General features: G+C 51.3%; 1 protein-coding gene across 1 annotated transcript in view; it reads right to left on the bottom strand.

Moving 5' to 3' along the window:
* Nucleotides 1–25,000, bottom strand: part of fbrsl1 (fibrosin-like 1) — a 263,194-nt gene that overhangs the window by 141,857 nt on the left and 96,337 nt on the right. The window contains exons 3-4 of the mRNA XM_056592471.1: nucleotides 16,882–17,037; nucleotides 11,352–11,387 (exon numbers count right to left, since the gene is read on the bottom strand). Coding sequence (XP_056448446.1) covers nucleotides 11,352–11,387; nucleotides 16,882–17,037 — 192 coding nt within the window. The remainder of the gene's footprint in view (nucleotides 1–11,351; nucleotides 11,388–16,881; nucleotides 17,038–25,000) is intronic.

Below are 25,000 nucleotides of genomic sequence, written 5' to 3'. Positions count from 1 at the left end.
CTGTATTCCCACAACCGGCGAGATTAAACTAAACCCCCCTTATCCCCAACGTACTCAACCCTGGGGTGGCTGGATCGATACTTTACCACGGTGGTGGTGAAGCGGCAGCAGAGTGCATCTGCATCCTGCACACGACCCCCCCAGCCCCCCCCCCATCAATGGCTCAACATCCTCATCGTCTGTCAGTTGCCCAGCTGATCCCTGTCCACACGTGTGCGGTGGGGGAAACACGCTTAAAAGATCTGGCGCCGCGTAATGGAGGAGAGAATGCATGAATCCATATTGCTCAGTACCCGTGGCGAGGTGTGTGTCTATGTGGCCGTGTGTGTGCCTTTGTTTGCATGCGTGTAGGTGAGTGCCAGTGTGTGTTTGTTTATGTGTTTGTGCTCATGGAGCGCATAGGCCACTGACTGCAGACCTCTAATTGGATGAGGGTTAGCACGGAGAAACAGATGTGAATGGCGGGCTTAGATAAACACCGGACTGGCAGAGGGTGCCAGGATGGGAAATGACCTGGAAAATGGCTTCAGCTTCCACAAGGAGCTTCAAGAAACGGAAGAGAAAGGACAGAACGCTACAGAATTAAAAACAGGGAATTCGCCGCGCTCCGGAAAAACGCTGTCGAATAGATCCACACCCACACACGAACACGCCCGGAAGAAGAAGAGGAGAGGAATTGTTTTGTTTTGTCGCCCGCACAACCTTGTCAAGCAGTCGTTGTCGCCGCGTGTCATGACCAGGAAGAGGAAGCGGGTAACAAGCGCGACAGCGTTTATACGTAGCGGGGGAGTGATGGAGGACAAATGACGCCTCGGCTGAAGCCAGTTATCGCTGATCCAATTTGGAGCTGGCACCAGGTGTCAGCGGGCCTAACAGACCTCCACCCCCAGCCACCAGGCACCGCTCCAGCAGGGAGAGAGACAGCACCAACAAAGAGAGACGGGGAGCGAGAGAGCGATACAATGAGACAGCGAGAGAGGGAGGGAGGGAGGGACGGGAGGGAGGGAGGGAGGGACGGGAGAGAGATGGGATGGCGTTAGAGAGCGAGAGATTGAGAGGGAGCTGGAGGAGGGAGGGAGCGTTAAAGAGGTGGATGGAGAGAAAAAGATAGATGGCAAGGCAGAGAGAGAGGGAGAGGGAGAGGGAGAGAGAGAGAGAGAGAGAGAGAGAGAGAGAGAGAGAGAGAGAGAGAGAGAGAGAGAGAGAGAGAGCAAGAGAGCAAGAGAGCAAGAGAGAGAGAGAGAGAGAGAGAGAGAGAGAGCAAGAGAGCAAGAGAGCAAGAGAGAGAGAGAGAGAGAGAGAGAGAGAGAGCGAGAGCGAAAGCGAAAGCGAGAGCGAGAGCGAGAGCGAGAGCGAGCAAGAGAGCAAGAGAGCAAGAGAGAGAGAGCAAAACCTTATTTCCAATAAAGCAGCTGCCTCCCCTCCGCCACAGCAAGATTTAACCTTGAAGAGTAATGAGATCCGACTTGCTTAAATGTTAGCATTCTTAAATCATCAGGAAGTGCCTCTGAGGAGCCCATAATCACTGTGCCAAATTGCTGCGCTCACTAATTTCATTTCTCCCCAGCATTTGCTTGCGGTTAGCGTCGATTATTCAAGAACAGGCATTTAATGCCGCCGCATCCCAGGGGTGTGACATTAAAACGTAATAACTTGCAACCTAAATGAAAACAAAAAAACATTACTTTCTTCACCCTTCTTACCCCCCCTCGCTCGTCTTCCTCCCTCTCCCACAAGCACGCCGTCCGTCTCCCCCCAGCTCTCCCTCCCTCCCTCCCTCCCGTGGTGGGAGTTTGGATCTAATTCTCAGCCCATCTGGCAGGCGTAATGAAGGCGGTGGAGCCTCGGTGGAGCAGGAGGCTGGCTGGCAGCGCGGGCCAGACTGGGCGGAGGGGCGCCCGGGAACCCACTGCGATGGCAGGCCAGGCTCGGGGGCAATCGCAGCCAAGGCCAACCACTCATGGAGGGGAGGCCGGTGGGGGATGCTGGGGGACAGACTGTGCCGGGGTGCTGGTGGGTGTGGTTGTTGGGCTCGGTTGAAAGCAGGAAGGCGGAGCTGGCGATTGATTAACATTTTTTTTTATTTTTTTTTATTATATGCATTTGTGTGGTTGACACTCCCAATCAAGGGGCGTCAACGTTAAGCCAAATTAGTGTGATTAGCGTGGTGACACAAAACTATACACGAGCACACGCAAACACATACGGAACTAACTCAGTGGTTAGTTCCCCCCCCCCCCCCCCCCGCCTAAACAATTCGGAAATTCAATTGTGACACAATGATAAAAATCCATCACCAAAAAATTTATAAAACGATGCACATTAAATGTGATCCGACCCCAACCCTCGCTCTCCCCGGGCCTGGCTCTGAGAGGCTCTGAGAGGCTATTCCCCACCCCAGACTGGCAGCGCCGACATCTGCCACGAGGACCCCCGAGGAGGGACCGCGCCGCCGCTGCTAGCCACCGAACAAACCAAACGCAATCACCATTAAGCTCATCTATCTAAAACACACAGACCCCCTCACCAGGTTCCACAATCTGCTCGCCCTCGGGGAGAGCACATAGGGTGAAGTCGACAGGCGAGCCAAGGACAGCCTGGCCCGGGGCCTGTACATATAGCAGGTACAGCGAATGTGGGGGGGGTTTTGGACGCCCGCTCCGCCAAAGCGAGTGCCCACACGCTATCGGCTCAGTATAACAGGATGTTAAAGATAGATGTGGTTCTGTACCTGTGAGTCACATCCGTTAGCCACAAGGGCATAGCAGGGTCCCGGGGCCAGACCACAGGGCCCGCGCCTCTGCAAACCACCGTGTTTATTGTTTCAGTCAGCCAAGAGAGGCCAAGAGAGACAACGCGACAGGAAACGAGGTAGAGGCAGAGAGAGATGGGGCAGAGAGAGAGGGAGAGAGATAAAGAGAGGGAGAGAGAAGAGAAATGGGGAAAGAATGAGACAGAGAGACAGCAATAGACAGAGAGAGACAGACAGAGTCAGAGACAGATTGAACAAGAGGGAGATAGAAAGGTATGCATGGCTAGCAGACTTTGTACCCCTTGCTGGGTCCCCCCAGGCCCGAGCCCGGCTCTCTCTTTTACCCCATCAGGTATCAGTTCCCCGCTCCTGGTCCCTGAAGTGACACCTCACGCCCAGATAAGGAGCAGGACCAAGGAGGCGGTGTCATGGCAGACTTCCTCTGCAATGGTTTGTGGTGGCGGTGGTGAAGTTACACGGCTAATGCCAGAAGTAGAGAGAGAGAGAATGAGAGGCAGAGAGACACTGGAAACCAGCGAGACGAGAGAGAGGGGCCTCAAATGAATGTTGCTGACTGGAGTCCCAGGAGACCAGCTTGTGGCTCTTTGTTGGAGGTTTTTCTGAGTGATTAGAAGACAAATGGTAGAACATGACCTACTTAAAACTTTTCAGTAAAGGTTTTGGATAAAGGCGCACTGTGTGGGGTGTGTGGTGTTTGGTGTGTGTGTGTGTGTGCGCGCATGTCTATATGCGTGCCCTTGTGTAGGTGTGTGGGTGTGTGTGTGTCTGTGTGTTTCTGTGTGTGTGTGTGTGTGTGTGTGTGTGTGTGTGTGTGTGTGTGTGTGTGTGTGTGTGTGTGTGTGTGTGTGTGTGTGTGTGTGTGTGTGTGTGTGTGTGTGTGTGCCTTTTGATGTGTGTGTGCATGTGCACGTGTGTGTCTGCGTGCGTGTGAGTGAAAGAGTTGAGGAGAGTTCTTAGGCGTTAACCCCTCGCTGGTGTATACAAGCATGAACAACGGCACAAAAAAATGCTCAGGGGGTATTTATGAGTGTAAAATACAGTATCTTAATCTCTTGAACTCTGACTACGCCGGGGTGCTGTTTTTTCTTTCTTGCCACAGACGAGGAAGCGTGCGTTTGATCGTAAAGCTATTCAAGGGCAGAAATGCAAAAGATGGAAACTATGAATTAAACATCAGCTCACACCCCCCAACCTGCTACAAGTGGAGCTTCGTATAGCTTGCGAAATTAGCCTCGTAAAACGACGTGGGAGGTGTGAACAGCGAAAGAGCAAGAAGTTACAAAAACAAAAAGAAAGAAAAAAAAAACACTGGTGAATTATAATGGAAAAAAAAAAGAAGAAGAAGAAGAAGACGAAGAAGACGAAGAAGACGTGGTATCAGCTCTGGCAGGAAGACGGCAGACTGCGGCGAGGGCGAGGAGTCGTTTAATTCCTCTGCCCCGCTACAATCCCACGGTGCAAAATCCACAGAGGCCATGAAAGGGAACATTTTAGCTCAGCTGTGGAGACGGGCCTGCCCCGGGCTCTCCTCCCCATCAGCCTTTGTTGGCGTGGCGGCAGGAGGCTCTGCTGGGTTCAGGGGGGCGGGGGAAAGGGGCCCGGGGCCCTTTGTCTCATCAGCAGTGTACAGGAGGCTAGCGGCTTCGTGTGATGGAGGTGGTGGTGGTGGTGGTGGTGGTGTCAGGGGTGGGGGGGGGTAGCGCCGTGGAGCGGGGGTAGGTGGTAGGGGAGGGGGGTGGTGTTTCTTTTCCGCCTGCCGGGCGCCTGAAGCGATCTGTTACCTGAGTCTTTGTTCTACCCCCCCCTGCCGCCCCTGCAAAGGTTTGACCGTGGGCTGCGGATTACGGTCGTCACGGTGACGCTGCTCCCTGTTCCCTCTGTCTGCACGGGCGCACTGGCGCACGCACGTCCGCCGTACGTGCGAGAAGCTAACGGAGTCGATGGTGAGTCGCCGGATGCTGTTGTCTGGATGCGAGGTGTCAGTATTAGGGGCAGCATTAGCGAGTGCGTTAGCACAAGCTATAGTCATAGCGGCCAGTGATGACAAAATGTGCAACGTGTAGGAATCTAATACTTTGGTTATATTCTTTGTGTCTCTTATTTGCTCAATTTAACAAGGCCACTCATCATCACCCACCACCAGCACTGCCACGTTTGCTGGCGTCTTTAAATGACAGAGACTAATATTACTCTGGTGGCGATGAATTAATAAGCTACGGCGTGATAAATCCCAGTGATTTATTAGGCAGCCTCCAGAGAACAATCACGCTGAAAGAAAATAAAAAGCTGGAAAGAAAGAGTAAGAACAAGAGAGAGACCGAGAGAGACCGATATATTGTTGTGTTTAATGAAGTCAGGAGAAATTCAGTAGACAAGACATCCTGATAATGTTAATATACATGCTCAGGTTGTTCTATTAGGAACAGGCAAGAATCACGCAAAATTATTTCCCTGTACGCTTTAAAATAACTCTTGCCATATTAGCTTCAGACTAGCATGCTGTACGACAATCACGGATGCAAAGCTAACCGCACCATTAGAACAGAGGGCTTCCCTGCGAGCAGTGTATAGTTGTGTGTGAATATGTGTGCAGGTGTGTGCGTGTGCATGTTAGTGCGTGTGTGAGTGTGTGCGTCCCTCTTAGCGCATGTGTTTTCCTGTGTCTGCCTACATGCGTATGTGTGTCTGCCTTTGTGTGTGTGTGTGTGTGTGTTTGTGTGTGTGTGTGTCTGTCTGCGTGCGTGCGTTCGCACAAGCGTTGTGCACGTATGTGCGCGCTACCATCGCGCCCGTGACCCACAGGACGCCCTGGGCTCCCCTGGCTGCCTCTGTTGGGCTGCCAGCAGATCCTTCCCCCAGCTCCCAGATAGAAGTTTGTAATTGGAGCTCTAATTTATGATCGAGCCTCAGCGCGCCATAATGATATGGAGCATTGTAATGCGCTGATGCAAATTGTGCGTTATAATGGGGGGGCCATAAAAAGCCCAGGCAACATCTCAGAGACTTGCCAAATACCCAGAGCATTCATTACCGCGCTCATTAAAACGTACACATCGGCGTTGGGCGCGCTCGCAAATAGAGGGAGCATGTAATTGCCGTTTGATTGTGTTTTATGTAACATATGATAAAGTGGAATTATCACTTTATTTGTCTAAAGCGCTACAGCGAAACTTAATGGCGAGAGAGAGCAGCACGGTAAACAAATCCTCAGAGTGCTTTTTGATCGTTGTGTTATGGAACCATTTGCCTCAAAGTGAGGTGGGGGATGAGAATTTAGGGGACAATGTATCCCGAACCAACCAAGAGACATGATGATCAAGTCCGGGCTTCAGAGAGTAGAGTGAGTGAGTGAGTGTGAGTGTGTGTGTGTGTGTGGGTTTGGGGAGGGTGTGTATGGGGGTTGGGGGGGGCTGGGCTGCTAATGGTTTTCCCCAAAAGAACCTGTGTTTCATTTGGACGAGCTCCAAGCTAGGCGATAGCACAGAGCCTCGCTGGGAATACATTAACCAGATTTAATGTAAGAAAATATCGGTATTGTTCTTTTTCATTAACCGGCCACCAAAGTCATCACCATATTTCTCCGTTAAGGGCGAGTGGAAAAAAAAAAGGGAGATGGAGGAAGGTCGAACCATTCAACACGCCTCTGCTGGGAGATATTGCGGGGTAATGTCCCCCTGGGACTTGGGCAGGGTGGGAGGGGGGTGCTCCTGGGCCTTTCTAATCGGCGGTCTCCATTCTAATCGAACAAAGGGAGGGGGGGGACAGACGGACGGACGTACGGACGGATGGACGGGGGTTGGGAGAGGGAGGTGCTTGAACGCAGCGGAGCCAAACGTCCCCGACTCTTCGACAGGCCGCGGGACGGCAAAGCCAAGAGGCAGGAGCAATTAAGAGTTCATTTGGAACAACCGCCACCACGCACCGGCTCGATCCGCGCAGGCCTCGGTCAACACTAATTCACCGTGTCGCCTCTTTATTTAAATGACCCCTCCCAGAGTCCCCCCTGTGTTGAGGCGCTCTCATGCATCTCCATTAGAACAAAAACCGGGGCCCCGTCCACACGGCTGGAAAAAAAAAAAGGGCTTCCCCTCTTCTCCTCCTCTCCCCTCCTTTGAAGGATAGCGGCCCTCTCTGCCCAGCCGCCAGTGTGCGCTCATCCACTGGAAAAGGGATTTTTAAACCGGCCCATACCGCCCTGGTCACCGCAGCCCCCAAAGCCTTTATCTGCAGCCCACTTGATTGATGTGTTGTGGGGCCTGCTGTGGTTAACAGCAATTTTTATCTGTTGCTAGCGGCAACAGCCTGGGTTCCCCGGCGCGCGCGTTGAGCAGCGGGGACTCGAAAGCAAGGGGGCCCGCACACACGGATAAACAAATAGGTTTTTCGGGGGGGGGGGGGGGGGCTCTTGTGGAGAGGGCCTTCGCTGACAGGCAGGGGCCCCACACCCCCGGGGGCCGACACAATGTCAGGGCCCCAGCCCTCTCCAGCTGGGCGGCCGGGTTCCTCCACTAATTTTCCCCCTGTGCCGTGCCGTCGGTGGGGGAACACCTGCAAACTGCTGGGGGCGCTCAGGCTGTGAAAGGAGGGAGGGAGGGAAGGCAGGCTTGCTAAAGGACTCCAGACAGGGAAGGGAGATGTTTTATAGAGTGAGAAGATAAGAGTGCAAATTGTTCCATTATTAGTTAAGGGGAATTAAAATGTACAGTTAAAACATTCGTTGACTGTATAATAATGTCTAATTTCAACTCAATTTCCCCTCAATCAACGCTTTTAGGATTTAATCCATTGACTCGTCCCGCTTGGTTAAATAAAGCGTGGAGCCTTTTAATAGCTCCTATCATAATTAACTGACATAATCCGTGTATTTGATAAAGATCTTGCACAAAGCGTAGTGAGCCAAATGAGATGCGTTTGGAACAATGTGGAGGTCTTGAATGCCAAATCAATTAAAACCACCGGCTCTTTTTAGAAAAGAACCCACATAGAGTCCAGTTTGAAGTGGCCACTTGTACAGCACGCTGTACGGGGGGGGGGGGGGGGTGAACACTGACGTCTCTGTTCTCCAGTTTGAACAACAAAAACGATTCCCTAAATAATATCGTCCATTTTTTTTTTTTGGTCATAACCGATTTCTTTGTCGTTCACATCTTCCCCAGCTGTAAACATTGACATTTTGTGGGATGAATTAGGAACAGGGAAAAAACCTTGGACAATACATTCTAAAGAAGAGGGAAGATCTTGAGCTCCACTTCAATGGGGAAGTAGGTGTGTGGACAGCAAGGCGATTACCGCTGTTCTACTCTAAGATGGTGGTGGGTTGCATGGACTGAATGGGTTGAGGGTTTTGTTGTGAGGAATGCCATCACAGAGGCCTTGAGGAGGATAAACAACACACAGTCTATCTTCAGTGCCGAGCCAAGCACACACACTATCTCCACAAGATGGCAGAGAATTTACTGAAGTATGCCTGTTGGAGAGAGAGAAGAGAAAGAAGAGAAAGAAGAGAGCGAGAGCGAGAGCGAGAGAGAGAGAGCGAGAGCGAGAGCGAGAGAGAGAGAGACAGACAGAGAGAGAGAGAGAGAGAGTAGGAAAGGTTGTTGAAATAGTGGAACCCACCACCCGAAGATAGTGGGTTTCATGGCTGAAGGTACCTATATTACTCATGGATTCAACCGTCAAAAGTGGTGCACTAGATAAGCCTCTACGAAGATTGTGTGTGTGTGTGTGTGTGTGTGTGTGTGTGTGTGTGTGTGTGTGTGTGTGTGTGTGTGTGTGTGTGTGTGTGTGTGTGTGAGAGAGCATGAGTATGTATGTGTGTGTGTGAGTGTGAGTGTCAGTGCGTGTGTTCACGTGTGCATGTGTGTGTGTGTGTGTGTGCGACTGTGCGCGTGTACATGTGCGTATGTGTGTGTGTGTGTGTGTGTATGTGTATGTGTATGTGTATGTGTGTGTGTGTGTGTGTGAGAGAGCATGAGTATGTATGTGTGTGTGTGGGTGTGAGTGTGTGTGCGTCTGTTTAAGTGTGTGTGTGCGTCTGTGCGTGTGTGTGTCTGTATCAGTGAGGCACATGGCTGTTTCAATCCCATCTGTAGCGACAGCATCAATTGGAAAAGCAAACCATGACACGGGCAGGCGACGAGCGGGGTGAAGGCAGCTAACCACACAGATGCACAGAGGAAGAATGTAAGAATTAAAGCTTTAAGACGCCCACACTCAACTAAAACTTCATAGCCACATTCCACACTAGATTAAAAAGTAAAATGAGCTGCTTGTGTCCGTGTGACACATTCCATCAAAGGGAGTCACGGTGGCTGGCAAAAGAGGAGATATTTTGAATGTGCATAAAAAATGACTTATAAAAGATAGCGACGGGGATGTTTGCTTTGGTCCATGAATGGAAAGTGTTCTGGTACTGCTCAGAGAAATGGTACGACGGCGCTCCACAATATGTCTGTGTTTTCTTTCCCTGCTATTGGCCAATAAAAACGGGTACTCAAACACACCGCATACCTTGTACACCCAATAAAACTGAATTAGTCAAATAAAAAACCCATCCAATGTTGCCTGTATGCATAAGCCTGGGCGCTCCATCCTAGTTAAAAGGTGAATGCCATTCGCTGCTCCGATTCCTTTTATGAGCTTGAGACCGACGCAGCGAGAATCATTTATTTACGTTCCTCAATAAACCATTCCGGTAAAGACCAGAGCCTGAGAGGCAACATAAAAACAGACATATAGTCGCCAAAAAAAACAAGTGATGTTGAAATTAGATTTCTTTACCCCCACCTTTCCACCACCCAAACCACAGCTCCCTCCTTCTCCCCCTCGAACCCCTCCCCTGGCCCGAGGTGTTTCTATGGGAGTGATGAAGGAGATGGCAATGGGAGCTGGCAGGGAGAAACCTTCTGTTGTTTGCATCACTGCCTTGGCTTCAAGGCTCTCGCCTCATGCCTAGCGTCGACTCTACTCTGCTCTGCTCTTTGCAAACCCCACCTCTCTCTTGCTCTTTGGCCTCCCATGCAAAAAAGCCCTCACCTCCTCCTCCTCCTCCTCCTCCTCCTTTGGACATCCTCCGCCTTTCCATGTCCAGGCTGCGGCCCCCTTGCCCCCGGACCTCTCATTTTCCAGCAAGCTGCTGGGTAGGTCCTGCCCTTCACCCCTGCCTCTCATCCTGCTGGCAGCCATGGAGCTCCAGAACCATGGAGAGCCTGCTCTAAAGGGGCCTTGAGTGGGCTCCAGGGTCCAAGAGCAGGGAGTGGGCATGAGGGCGCCCAGGAGGTGCCGGCAGAGCAAGGGTCAAACACAGATGATAGCGCCATAAGGCAGCCAGATATAGGAGAATTGGACGAACTAAGACTTCCTCCCTCCCTGGCCTAGCCAACCCCCTCTTTTTTTGCCTTTCGTCTCTGCTTCTGTCCTTCTCTCTGTCTTCTTCCCTCTCTCTTTTTCTCCATTTCTCTCTCTCCCTCTCTCCCTCTCTCTCTCTCTCTGTCTGCCCATTCGTATTTTCAGATGAAGGGAAGACCCCGTTTCCACGGCAACTCAAACTGACAGTTTGAGCCCAAAGCTCTTTTTTCGGGAGGTCTTGTTTATTTTCATCTGTCTCCAAAAATGTGTCCGCATGGGAATAGGGACGTGACACGTTGCATTACGAAGGGGAGAAGACGAATAACAGCAAAAAGAAGAAGAAAACCGAAAAAGGAATCAAAGAAAGGGAAGATGGAAAGAAAAAAAAGACTCGCAGAGATCAATGCCTATTCCAGTTAAGCTTTGTTCAGCACTCGGGCTGCGGTCCTTTGAGGCAGATTAACAGTGACAAACCATTTATACTTTTTGGTTTGATTCTAGGGATGATTGCTTCTATGCTGCGATGAGAACCGCCATATGTCACTCATCAGCCAAGAGTCGCGCACTTAAAGAGAACATTCCTGTTACGAAATCATGCTCAAAGCCCAGAGCATTAAGGACATTGCCCCCAGACTGTCAAACACCATTACCGTGCAGGCTTGGGGTGGTGAGCGTGTGTGCAACGCACATGCATGACTCAGACCAGGCATGATGCAATGCAATGCGTTCCCAAGAACAAAAGATGTCTGGCTCTGACACTGTGTCAAATAGGAGATGCGAGAAAACTGTAATTTTGGGGCGGAAAAAAATACGTGTCTTCAGAACACCTTTGGACGTATTCATCCCGGGCCCATTTACCCTGACCAACATTCAACCCCCCCGGTCCCCGGTGCACGCCGCCATGTGTTTCATGGGGATCGCACCCTATATTTCGCTCCATCAGCGGGAGAGGACGCGAGTGTCTGACAGACAGCCAAGCCAGCCTGTCTCACTGGGCGGACAGACATGACTGATGTCTATAAAGAGAAACCTCCTGCTCACCGAGGCAGCGCAGGACACCTTTCCCACAATTGAATCAGCCAGTCAGCCAGGAGTAATGTCCCTCATATCATGATTTCACCATTACTCTATTTAACATAATTAAAATGTCGGGGCGCCCAGGCCATAAAGCGGCTCGTTGGAAATTGTAATTCCTCCGTAAAAGCCCGTGAAGCATGAAAATGTCACTTACCGAGTAGCCCCGGCCTGACAGCGAGTGAGTGGAGCTCTGTGGGGAGAGAGAGAGCAGAACAGGGATGACCTTTAAGAAGTGTTTCGCTGGCTGACATAGACATGATGAAGCGACGGCCCTTTAATATCAATATTCACGTTAACCTTTTACCCTCCCCCGCCATGCCCCTCCCATCCATTCTGGCCCGGGCCGGGGGAAACAGACTGCGGCTCTCGCTACGAACCATCGCTCACGCCCGCCCAGCGACTCCGTCTGAGGAGTCCTCGCCCGGTAACCGATGCGGCGAGAGTGTTTGATTATTTGCCGGGGGGGGAAAGGTTTCGGCCCCGTTGCCGACGACAGGGGTGGGGGTGGGGGGGGGGGGGGACGGATGACCGACGATTGACAAGATGATAAAGAAAGTTTGTAGTGCGGCTCTGTCGATTGACGGACATGTGCGCCCGGATTGAGCCGTTGCATCTGGAGATAACGTGGTAATGGGATGCAGAGTGAACTCGGATATTGCATTTTGAGGTTTAGTGTTATTGTTTTTTTTTTCACAAGTGGGGCGACAGCTCAGATCCCATGGCAGCCGGAATAAATAAAATCATTTACATGCACTTTTTATTACTCTGTCATGTCATCATTCGTCTAAAAGTGGCTACTTGGAATGTAAAACATGCGTGACATCTGCATCGGTGGGGGTGGCTGAAATGTATAGATTTACTCATACAGTAGATACAGCCGGTTGGCACGTAGACCGAATAACACTGATGGTATTATAAGCCACTGTGTTTTTTTCTTAGTTTCTTAGTAGTTTACTTTTTGTTTGTGACCTTTCAGTATGATTTTCACACTGGTAACTGCTAACTTACATTTTGTATTAAACTTGGACTCCCTAACACTAAGCCCGTTGTTCTTTAATACAGTTTTTTATTGCAGACCCTATTATACAGTGTGCAGCCCTCTAATGCAGTTTGAAGCCCATTAAAGTAAAAGGGGCTCTAGTGCAGTGTTCTAATGCAGTATGAGGGGCTCTAGTGCAGTGTTCTAATGCAGTATGAGGGGCTCTAGTGCAGTGTTCTAATGCAGTATGAGGGGCTCTAGTGCAGTGTTCTAATGCAGTACGAGGGGCTCTAGTGCAGTGTTCTAATGCAGTATGAGGGGCTCTAGTGCTGTGTTCTAATGCAGTATGAGGGGCTCTAGTGCTGTGTTCTAATGCAGTATGAGGGGCTCTAGTGCAGTGTTCTAATGCAGTATGAGGGGCTCTAGTGCTGTGTTCTAATGCAGTATGAGGGGCTCTAGTGCTGTGTTCCAATGCAGTATGAGGGGCTCTAGTGCAGTGTTCTAATGCAGTATGAGGGGCTCTAGTGCTGTGTTCTAATGCAGTATGAGGGGCTCTAGTGCAGTGTTCCAATGCAGTATGAGGGGCTCTAGTGCAGTGTTCTAATGCAGTATGAGGGGCTCTAGTGCTGTGTTCCAATGCAGTATGAGGGGCTCTAGTGTAGTGTTCTAACGTGTGAGAAGCTCCAGTGCAGTGTGTGGTGTTCTAATGCAGTATGAGGGGCTCTAGTGCAGTGTTCTAATGCAGTATGAGGGGCTCTAGTGCAGTGTTCTAATGCAGTATGAGAAGCTCCAGTGCAGTGTGTGGTGTTCTAATGCAGTATGAGGGTCTAGATTAGAACAATGTGTTGTTCTAATGTAACCACCAAGGTGCTCTTCTTGCAGTTCCTCTCCACTACTGCAGCATGACTGCATGGCTGTGGACCGAGAGACAACAAACGAGTTTTCCTCTGTTCTCTAGCTCTTGCGCCTGGTAAGAATACCAATCTCCCCATCTCCTCCTTTATTTTCCCACTGCTTCATTTTATTCCGTGCTTCGCCCCGGGCTCCGATGGAGGAGTAATCTTGCGTCGTCATTTTTGTCCAAAAGCTTTCCACCTTCAATTGATGGCCTCCCTCCATCAGAGCCGACGAACACCACCACCACCACCACCACCACCAGCACCACCTCCCCCCCTCTCTGGCCCCACTCCACACACCTCCTCAGAGGGTCGGCGCCCTCATCAACGCCAGTGTTCCACCTCTGATTCACAGCAGCACCCCCGTGGCGATGATTAGGGAGAGGTCCTGCCGTGAGCAGGAAAGACACGCTATGCGGGAGTCAAAAGACTATTGCCTACTCCGCTCAACCGTACGCTCCGCCTTCACGCCCGACTCTGGAGGCGAGGGAGAGAGAGAGGCCAAGAGCCTTCTGTGACGCAAATCTTTGTCCGCTGTGTGTGTGTGTGTAATGTGTGTGCCCGTGTGTGTGATCGTATGTGTGTGAGAGGGAGACTGAGAGAGAGAGAGAGAGAGAGAGAGAGAGAGAGAGAGAGAGAGAGAGAGAGAGAGAGAGAGAGAGAGAGAGAGAGAGAGAGAGAGAGAGAGAGAGAGAGAGAGAGCGAGCGAGAGAGAGAGAGAGAGAGCGAGAGAGTGTGTGTGTGTGTGTGTGTGTGTGTGTCTGTGCGTGTGCGTGTGTGTGCGTGTGAACCGGCTGTGGGGGGCCAAGGCCATTTTGAATTGGCCTTACTATGCAGAGTTCATTCAACTTTGAGCATTCGGAGCAGAAAGAAGGGGCTTATTTAAATGATAATGAGGGACAATCCATTGGATTTAGTGGTGGGGAAGGGGGGAAAAATAAGTGGAAGAGGGGTAAGAAAAAAAAATCCATTAAAATGCCAGCGGTTCATAAGCCATAGGGTCGGCATACAGCTAAACACTCTCTCTTAAAAGCCATTATACATGGCTCTCAATGGATTTCTGCAGTGCTTAGGACTTCAAAAGGATTGAGGAACGCAGCCTCCAACCCCCCCCCCCCCCCCCCTTGAGAGGGGGGCGCGGCGAAGGGGGAGGAGCTGAGGAGTTGAGGGGGAGGGGGTGGTGATTGCGGGGGTCAATGGTGGCGGCAGTGGCAGCCAGAAGAAGGGGAGGGGCGGAGTCTGGCAGCGTTTAAGGGTTAACCAAATAGCTCCGGAGAAGAGAAATGTTGCTAATCCCGCCTGCTAATCCTCTGCCCAACCGCTTCCCTCCCTCTCTCCTCGCAGAACCCCACAGCAGCAAAGGGGGCGTGGCTTGTCAATAAAAAAATAAAAACAAGAACACTTTTTGGTTTTCTGTTGACTGAATCGTTGGAGAGGCAATCAGGGGAGGACGTCCAGAGAAACAGGAAGTAGATGCCTGGGAGGGCCTCGATCAAGTCTCTCCCTCCATCTCCCTCCCTCCCTCCTCCTTTCCACTCTTGCTCTCCCTCCCGTATGTGAAGCCAGAGTGATGATATATTGTTTCCTTAATCCCTGTGAGGTTCAGCCCCGAAGCCCGGTCGCACAACAAGCCACACAATTACCAAGTCAAAGCAAACAAATGAGGCCCAGAGCCCATCGCCATCAACAAACACTGTGGCTGTCTTTCTTATTTACATCCGCTCCCCTAAATTGACGCAGGGCTGTTCGCTCGGACGGTCGCGTCCAAGTCCGTAAGTGTTGCATCTGTCTCTATTTTACGCTGGCCGAGCGCAACAGAGATGCTGCTCATCTCCAAAGCACCGCCATTAGTGAGGAGCTCCTGGAGCCAGCGAGGCACTCTGATGTTAGGACAAGTTTTACGACATAAATAATGCAAATGTACCAAAGGTTCACGCCAAGCCTGCCTCCATGTAGCCTTGGTCTGTGTGTGCGTGTGTGTGTGTGTGTACAAAGTATGTACTGTAAGTTTGTATGTAGGCTAAAGTATGCATTTATGCATGTATGTATGTATGTATGTATGTGTGTATGTGTGTATGTATGTATGTATGTATGTATGTATGTATGTATGTATGTATGTATGTATGTATGTATGTATGTATGTATGTATGTATGTATGTATGTATGTATGTATGTATGTATGTATGTATGTATGTATGTATGTATGTATGTATGTATGTCGTATGTATGTATGTATGTATGTCGTACGTCGGTATGTATGTATGTGCATTGATGGATGTACAGGGGGTCTGAATGGAGATATGTGTTTAGATAGGAAGGATATAGATACAAATGTGATAGCAAAAGAAAAGCGCTCTATTTATTTTGCAGCAGATCACACACACACACACACGCACACACCACATCAAACATTGATGATAACAGCATGTAGCCATGTGCCACCCCCGAACACACACTCAACCGCGCCCCTGCCTTTCATCCAATATGTTTTGTCTTAAATTCTGCGTCGAGTGGTCAGCCAGCTCCATGGCTGCTCTATCATCCTGCCTCTTCACCTTGAACAACACAGAGAACTACAACTGCATACAATACCAAACTACAATCTCTCGTTCCTCACACAGAAAGGGAATGATAACAGGGGAGTGATAGCTTACAAAAAAAGGTGGCAAGAAGAGAAAGTCAAATTAATCCGGGAGAGTTTTTGTTTTTTATTCCAGTGAGCTGGATTTTATGATGAATTCCGAATGTTGCATTTAATAAATTCATTAAAACCTTCTTCCCTCCATCATCTCTCCTGCTGGTGGGATTTCACTACCCTCCCTATCATCTTCCTCCTCCAACCTCCCTCTCTCTCCTCTCCCACTTTTTGTCTGCTAAATTAACTGTCTGATTGAATTTCTGTTAGATTTGGGACGTCTGCTTGACAGGCATTAGTTAGGAAACATATTTCTACATTCATTTAAAATGAGACGCTGGGGGATTGTGCATAAATTCTCATTACTTCCTCCTGTGTCTGAATCGCATTATTCCATCCCTGGAGCCGGCATGCATTTTGCTCTGTCACCCGATCCGTCCGTTAAGCTAGCTGGCGTATGGTGGCAGACAGGCCAATCACTGGAGCTCCTTCTACCGTAGGGTCTCAGAGGCCGTCCGGACCCAAGTGGTCAGGTCTACAACGGTGCATTTCCGGGGCTATTTTCCGTGGGTTACCAGCCAGGCAGCCAGGCAGCCAGCCAGTCAGTCAGCCTGCCAGTCTGTCAGCTAGTCACCCAGTTAGTCAGGCACTCAGGCGGCCAACCCGCCAGCCAGCCAGACAGTTGGCTTTTCAGCCCGCCAATAAGCCAGCCAGCGATGCAGACAATCAGGTAAGCAGGCACCCAGCCAGTCAGGTAACCAGGCAACCAGCCAGCCAGGCCATCAAAAGAGCCCAGTAGTACGAGCGGGATTTATGAGGTGAGAGCTGACAACAGCGGGGGCTCCAGCCCCGGACTGGCTCTTTTCATCCCGGGTTAACCCCCGTCTCCCCGGCAACACCACCTCAGAGCCCCTGGGCTTGTGTAAATGGATAGTCTGGGTCTGGTTTCCACAGGCGTTCCATTTGTGTGTGTGCGTGTGTGTGTGTGTGTGTGTGTGTGTGTGCTTGTGTGCGTATGCGTGTGTGCCTGTGTGTGTGCGTGTGTGTGTGTGTGTGCGTGTGTGTGTGTGTGTGTGTGCGTGTGCTTGCCTGCGTCTGTGTGATGGTGGTGGTGGTGGTGGTGGTCGGGGTGGGGGGGAGGCAGGGGGGGGGTGGGGGAGGAGGGGGTTCTCACCTCACTGAGCTGCTGCTCCTTGGTGTTGCTCCGGTTGGGTCGGCTGAGCTCCTGCACCGCCTGCACCACCTGCTGCACCGCCTGCTGCACCGCCTGCACCGCCTGCACGGGCTCCACGGGGCTGAGTGTGACGGGCCGGGGGGCCAGGGGTTTGATCTGCAGACGGGACGGAGGAGGGCAGGGTGAGCGCAGGGAGCCACGGGGACGACACGCTGTACACGCCGTGTGCTGTACGCGCACGGCGTGCAAAGGGACGGCTAGGAGACAGGAAGCCGGCGTGCTGATGGAGAGGCGTGTGCAAGCCATTTTTAATAGCGTGGCTAGCTACCCTTAACAAACACATTTGGGGATGGCAATTTACCGCGGATTCAACTCACGTTTCATAAAAATGTATATTTGAGCACATTACGAATTAAAATATCAAGTAGCGAACAAGACAATCCCTCAGGTACGGATTTCTATATCATAACCTAGAGAAACATAACCCATGCGGCTGCACTAATCTCAACCAATATCCACTGTGCTGGAGCAAGAGTTCCCTAAATAAATAAAACAAATATGACAGGGAAACAAAGAAGCAATAACGAATATCTTATATCAGTTGGCGCTTGGGTTAAATGCAAAGCAACGTTGGCTAGTCAAAACAGCCCCACCCAAAGATAAACATGTCGCTATTAATAGCACGCCGGCATCAATGCACTGTACTGTATCACCATAAAAAGAATAAACACTGATGGCTTCGGGTGAGGCCGTGCTAACGAATCGGAGCGGGTATCCTTTGTGCGCAGCGTTTTCCTGTGGCATACGCCAGGGCCGCAAGGTGTGTGTTGGCGTGCGCGCCGGCTCAAAAAAAAAAAAAAAAGCGCCACTGAGGTTGGCGTGCTGCCATAATCCCCAGCCAGATGGGAAGCTGGCACACCCCACCAGAAGGAATCTGCACAGGTGCTGCGGTGGCGGCCAATCAGAGCCTCCTGTGCCCCAGCACTGACCGCCCCCGCCAACCACAAACCCCCCCCCCCCCACACACACACACACACACACACACACACGCGCACACATGAACACAGCCGCCGGGTGCGATCCATTTGCCTAGCAGCTTGCGCAGGGCTCCCCCGGTGGTGTGCGCGGTGGCTTGCAGAGGTCTCCAGATCTCCACTGTAATTTAGTAGATCACCGCCGCAATTAACCTTTGCCGGTAAATATCAATTATGGCCCCCGGCAGAGCTGGAATTAAAAGGGTCATCAGCTAATCTGACAGGTCCTGTAGGCTACCACCTGGCTGGGAGGGAGGGACGGGGAGGAAGGGAGGGATGAAAGAGAGCGAGAGGGAGGGAGAGAGAGAGAGAGAGAGAGAGATGGGGGGAGAGAGAGATGGGGGGAGCGATAGAAAGATGAAGAGCGAGAGTGAGACAGGATTATCGGGAGAGTGTGACAGATAGAGAGAGAGAGATAGATAGAAGGAGAGACAGTGACCGAGAGAGCTAGAGATGGTGAAAGGGGGAGAGAGAGAGAGAGAGAGAGAGAGAGAGAGAGAGAGAGAGAGAGAGAGAGAGAGAGAGAGAGAGAGAGAGAGAGAGAGAGAGAGAGAGAGAAAGAAAGAGAGAGAGAGAGAGAGAGAGAGAGAGAGAGAGAGAGAGAGAGAGAGAGAGAGAGAAAGAGAGAGAGAGAGAGAGAGCGAGCTGGAAAGGGAGTGGAAGGAGAGGTGTTTTCCAGCTCTCCTTCCCAGCAGCCAGTGGGTCAGGCAGACACAGTTTTAATTACCCTGCCAGCGCCAGGGCAGCAGTGCTGATTGGCTAATGGTGTTAGCAGCTCGGCAGGGTCAGTGGTGACAGGGTGGGGGGGGGGTTGTGGAGCAGAGCCGAGCGAGGCATGGCCGCCTTGTGCAATCAGCATGAGGAGATAGGCAGAGGAGAAGGCTGGCAGGTGGGCCTAATCATGTTCTGTGCTTCCACCTATCACCAGCCCTGTCCCTCTGCCTCACCCTGCCTCCTCGCTTCCCCACTCGCTGTCAGACTAATCACTCCTTCAATCTCAAAATAGATCGCAGCCTTATTTTATGATTCTCTCTCTCTCTCTCTCTCTCTCTCTCTCTCTCTCTCTCTCTCTCTCTCTCTCTCTCTCTCTCTCTCTCTCTCTCTCTCTCTCTCTCTCTCTCTCTCTCTCTCTCTCTCTCTCTCTCTCTCTCTCTCTCTCTCTCTCGCTTTTTCTGTCTATCTCTGGCCTCCCCCCGATCCCCTTTCTCTCTCTCTCTCTATCCGTCAAACAGAGAGCAATCCTGCTCAGCGAGTGGTATGAACAGGGGAGGGGTGGGGGGGGGGGGGGGGTGGAGTGGGGGAGGAGGTGGCCGGGGAGAAGTGTCTGGGAGGGGGGGGCGGCGGCGCACGGCCCTGTGTCACGGCACCTCCACCGCCGCCGCCACCGCCGAGTGCAGCTGTGGACGACATTGTTTACCCCCGGCGGCCTCGGCGCCGCCGACACCATTCTGAAGCAGCCTAAAGTGTTTCCGCCTCCTCGGGGGGGGCAGGGCTCTATTACCCAGTCGGCAATCAGGCCAGCTATTGATCAGAGCAGAGAGCATCTAATTAGCGGGCCGGGTTAATGATGCCGCCTGCACACACTGCTCCCTCAGCCATTGTTCAGCGGGACAGGAGAGCAATTGATCCAGGCAGGAATTCGCCGGCGTCGACAAAGGATTGGCAGCCCCGGTCGTCTGTGATTAAGGCAAGGGGCTAATTTCCTGTCGGGGGAGGTGTTTAATTGGCGCTGAGCTCCCGACAGTACACGGCGTCATTCCTGTTTTGTTTTTTTTATCCCTATTTTATTTTCTGCCTCTAAATGCTAAAGGGCGAGCTGGAGAGGACGGGGTTACAGCCGCCGCCGTTCCTCTCTGTCGGGGAGCTGAAGGGTTGACGTGGAGCCACGCATTAGGATCGTTAAGGAGCCGCTGGGGAGCGCGCCGCGACGCTACGCAGGCTCTGCGGGGGGGAGGACGCTAATGGAAGCGGCTTCCGAGGAGTTGCTGTTTAAGGAGGCTCCTGATGATTGTGTGCTTTGGTGCGGTTTCGCGTGGAGATACAGGTGGAGGTCTCCTGGAAAGGGGTGGATGAGGGGGAGAGGTTCACACTAGGTACTGGGAAGGAGGGGGAGGGGGGGGGCGATGCTGGGAGGAGTGGTGGGCAGCCACGGGAGGGGAGGGTGGGGTTGGAGGTTTTGCGTGGTGCAGGAGAGGCAAGGAAATAACACACAGGGCAGGGCAGGTCGTGCGTGTTACATGAATAATGTACTGGAAATGAGGGCCATTAGTCTCGGCATTGAACATGTCTGCGGTCCGTCTCTGGAGGCCGGCGCTCTGTGCTCTTTAATTATCTTCAAAGGGTCCTCCAGTGTCTTCATTTAGCCCCGGTTCAGCAGCAGCAACCGGGCCCGGGCTTCAGCTCACACCCACAGAGGCAGACACCGGGCGTGGCAGCGGCGGCTCGACGTAGCGCCGGGGAATGGGGCTCCAGCCACCCCCCCACTATGACCCCGGAGATGCGGGACTCCTTCTGTCTAACCTGGGTGAGGTAGCTTCCCCCCCCCCCCCCTCCTCACAGATCCCTGTACAGATCACTACGAACTGAACCGAATGTCCTTCGTGAACCGAATGGATTTAAAACAATTAAAAGTCGTTATTCAAAGCGTCTGCTAAACAACTGGGCGGTAAACGAGCCTGCAGAGTCCGAGTCCCCCCCGCTCCCCCTCCCCCTCCAACCCACCAGCCTCCAGCCAGCAGCGCCACCAGACCCCCCCAGCCTGCCGTCACCTGTCAGGGCCACTCAGGGAGCCTGTGCCTCAGCGTTGGACCCGGTGTCAATCCCCATTAGCCCTGGAGCCCCCCCCCCCCCCCACACACACACACACACACACACACCTCCCCTCCTTGCTCCTTGGCCTGCTCTAATCTGGTTTCGCCTCCTCCGGGCCATATGGGTGGGGAGGTAGGGGGAGGTCGCGATCGGGGAAAAGGGGAGGAGGTTTTGGGAGAGGACGCATGCGGCTGATATAGATGGAATATCCCCCCCCCCCACCCCCCTCTCCCTAATTTGTTCTGAACATCGTCGAGCGCAAAGGCACCATCACCCCCATTAACCCAGCGACGGGGGGGGCTTGGCTGGGGGGAGGGGCTTTGGGGGGCTGGAGGTGGAGAGAGGAGGGGAGAGGAGGGGTGGGGGAGGGTTCACCTTAGCGCTCAGAGGCCATGGCGGGCGCAATCCGTCGGCTCAATCCGTCGGCTCATTTCCCCCGCCCCCCCCCCCCCCCCCCCCCCCCCCCCCCCCCCAAACCACTCCACCCACCACTACACCTCTCCCTCCCTCCCTCCCTCCCTCCCTCCCTCCCAGACTGGGGTGCAGTCGAGTGCACTTTAGGGCCACAGGCCAAATTGATTCATCTGCCTTCATTTTCCTCAGACTCAGAAGTGGCAGCTGCTCGGAGGCACGGGGAACGAGCTGTGAGCCGGTGATAGACACCAAACGTGATGGGAGAGAGAGGCAGCGAGGGATGGAGCGACAAGGAGAGAGAGAAGGAGGGAGAGGGGAAGGAGAGAGAGAGAGGAAGGAGAGAGAGAGGAAGGAGAGAGGGAATGAGAGAGAGAGCGAAAGCGTGAGCGATAGAGAGAGCAGGAGAGCGAGAGAGAGAGCAGGAGAGAGAAGGAGCGAGAGAGCAGGAAGGAGAAGGAGAGTGAGAGCAGGAGAGAGAAGGAGAGAGAGAGAGAGAGAGAGAGAGAGAGAGAGAGAGAGAGAGAGGGGAGAGAGGTGTTCCTGGCTTTGTTCCTCATGCATGTATCATTTCACTTTCCCTCCCTCTCTCTCCTTCTCCGTCCCTCGCTCCTTCCACCATCACCGCCTCCCGCCTGTGCTGTTGCTATCGACACACGCACCACACACAGACACACAGACACACAAGTACTCACACACTCCCCAGCAGGTCCCATGTTGGAAGTTAGCCCAAGGACAAGCTAGTGGGATTTACTACAGCGGGCGCAAATGGATTCTTGCTTTTGTTTTGACGAGTCCCGATGCGTCCATTATGCCACTTAATCATACAGTATTCATGGGGTGCGCCTTATAATAAATGAGCACATAAAAATGAGAGAGGGGGGAGTGGGGGGAGGGGTTATTCGCGTATTATACAAGGCCCTGAATGCCAATATACCCCTTTTTTTTAATCTTTCTCTCTCTTAAGACTACATAACATAACAAAACAGCACATTAGTTTGCTTCGAAGCGAGTGAGATTGTCAAATCTCAACAAGATGGCGTTTTTATTCCTGCCAATAACAAGATGAGGAAAATGCCAAACACATACACACGCGAGTCCACACGCATAGATGCACCCACACACGCAAGTCCACACACCCAAACACAACCTCACACACTCACAAGGCCCCACACTCACATCACGTACACACATACACAATCCCACAGACACACACACACACACACACACACACACACACACACACACACACACACACACACACACACACACACACACACACACACACACACACACACACACACACACACACACACACACGATTGTGCTCCCACATATACTTCTGTTGAGTAAATGTGACTGAGTTTGTACAATTAATTTGTACAGCACAATAAGCCATGGCTGTCCTACATGCATACACACACAAACCCATCCCACAAACACACAAACACACACACACACACACACGCACACGCACACACACACACACACACACACACACACACACACACACACACACACACACACTGTCGGCGAGCAGTCATCCTAGAACTGTAGCCAGCCGCCCCCCTCCACGGCCCCCAGATTGGCAGCCACGGGGGGGGGGGGGGGGGCTTGGCTCTCCCACTGGGCCCCGTCTGGAGCAGATGAACTGGGGAGAGGAGCGCTCCCTGCGGCCTGGAGCCCTCTCCCATCACTCCCACCATATGCCTCCCAGGGCGGGGGACCTACCAGGGGACGGCAGGATAGGGAGCAGGCGGGGGTGTGTGGGAGGGAAGGGGTTCAAGATGGGAGAAGGGAGGGGGACTGCACCTGCTCCGCCGTATGCACACACAAACACACACACACACACACACACAGACATACACACACAGACATGCACACACACACAAACAGACACACAGACAAGCAGACATGCGCACACACACACACACACACACACACACACACACACACACACACACACACACACACACACACACACACACACACACACACACACACACACACACACACACACACACACACACACACACACACACACCTGTCAGCCAGGGCCAGTGAAGCAGCGTCTGCCTCACGCTGATAAGCGAAAAGGCCTTAAAGCACTAAATTCTCCTCCTCCCCCTCCCCCAATCCGCCATCCTCTTCCTCCGCCCTACCCAAACTCTGTGTCGCAGCCACGAGTTTACCAACAACACCAATTAGAGCGGCGATGTCAGAATGCTAATGCTGTCATCGTAGGGAGGGCAAGGCGGCAAACTGGGTTTGGTATTTTTTTGTCTCATCGCTGGAGCCAACATTAAACTATAAATACCTCAACTATACTGAGTTGAGGTATTTATATTCCCTGTTAAATACACACACACATATATGTATATATATTATATATAAATATATATATAAGAAATTAATAAATAAAATGAATAACTTAATCAAAGCCAGGTTTTTATTCAGTCTTTGGCAAAGAACACCGGATGCAGTACTTAAATTTCGTTCACGGTGGAATTGTTTTGTTCTGTTGTTGTTTTTTCATATGTTTTTTTTTCTTCACTCTCTCTGTGTGATTATTAACATGTCCAGCCTCCTTTTCTTTTTCTTTTTTCCACAAAGACTGAACATTCAGCGCTCCTGGAGCCAGAGACGACTGCCAACCCCAGGTGGCACATTTTCACAAAAACTATTAGAAGAGAGACAGTGCTACATTCATACATTAACAATTACATCCATGGTTAGCTCCCAATGCTAGAGTGATCAGAGCAGGCCATTCAATGGCCATGAACAAGGACTTTTAAGGCAATACCAAGTCTTCATTAAAGTATTCCAAACCGTAAGGCAAAAGGTTTACAGAAAGATATAACAAAAAAAGATAGAGCATAGAAGGAGCTACCAGAAAGACGAAAAATGTGATCATATTCATGTCAATGATTTGCACATATATCAATTGGGATTCACTCAAGTATGCATGACATCTATTTCCATAACGCAAACAACACCATGGTCTTTCATATTTAATGTTGTTTACACACAGTGCGGTGGTCTTGTTGAAACTCTGCCGAACCCCCACCAATAATAGGAGTCGAGATCTGCGGTTCTTATCATGACAGTCACTGTGTAAACAAAGATAGAGCTCACGGTTAGAGTGGCTTAACTTCCCAGAATGCAGTAGGAGTCTTGGCCATGTCAACACGGCTAATCGTAACTCATGTTGTTGTTAATGGAAACCCAAACGTGAATGGATTCAGGTCAAGGAAGGTGTTCAATTTACTATGTACTTCCTGCTTAATGTCAGAATTGTGACTTTTGTCAAATGAATAACAACATATGTTTACCTTGAAGTCATTGAATGTTGAATGTTTGACCTAGACTCGTTAAAAATGTTAAGCTTCAAGATATGCACAGATCGTCTTTATATGGACGTTAACTACTAGCTGAAAGGAGTCTTGCCTGGGAAAACCTGAGCAAAGGATCAAAAGGTTCAAACTAATCATAATTTCTGTCACGGTGGGTTGCGATGCCTGCCTATTTAGCCAGCGAAAAACGAACAAACATTTGAGCTCACTGTAGAACAATAAGGAAACCTTGAAAAATTAAACCCAAATTAAGAACAAAATATAATGTTAAAATAAGTGGTTGAGCTCAACCACTTATAAAATAACTTGACCGCATCAAAAAAAGTGGACCATGGTTTCTCTCCTGAATCACTCATACATGAAACAGATTGATGCTCCGACCTGATCCCCCTCTCACCAGACCCATGCTACTCATAGGGTGGGCCATCAGTTACATGTTTTCACACTTCAAAATGATATCATTACCACAAAAAAAAATCATCACTTCCAAGGTGCCACATTCACACTCTG

The sequence above is a fragment of the Gadus chalcogrammus genome, chromosome 6 (genome assembly GCF_026213295.1).
Source record: "Gadus chalcogrammus isolate NIFS_2021 chromosome 6, NIFS_Gcha_1.0, whole genome shotgun sequence".
Lineage (NCBI taxonomy): Eukaryota > Metazoa > Chordata > Actinopteri > Gadiformes > Gadidae > Gadus > Gadus chalcogrammus.
Note: the sequence above shows the minus strand (reverse complement) of the source record. Positions and strands in the feature narration are given on the sequence as shown.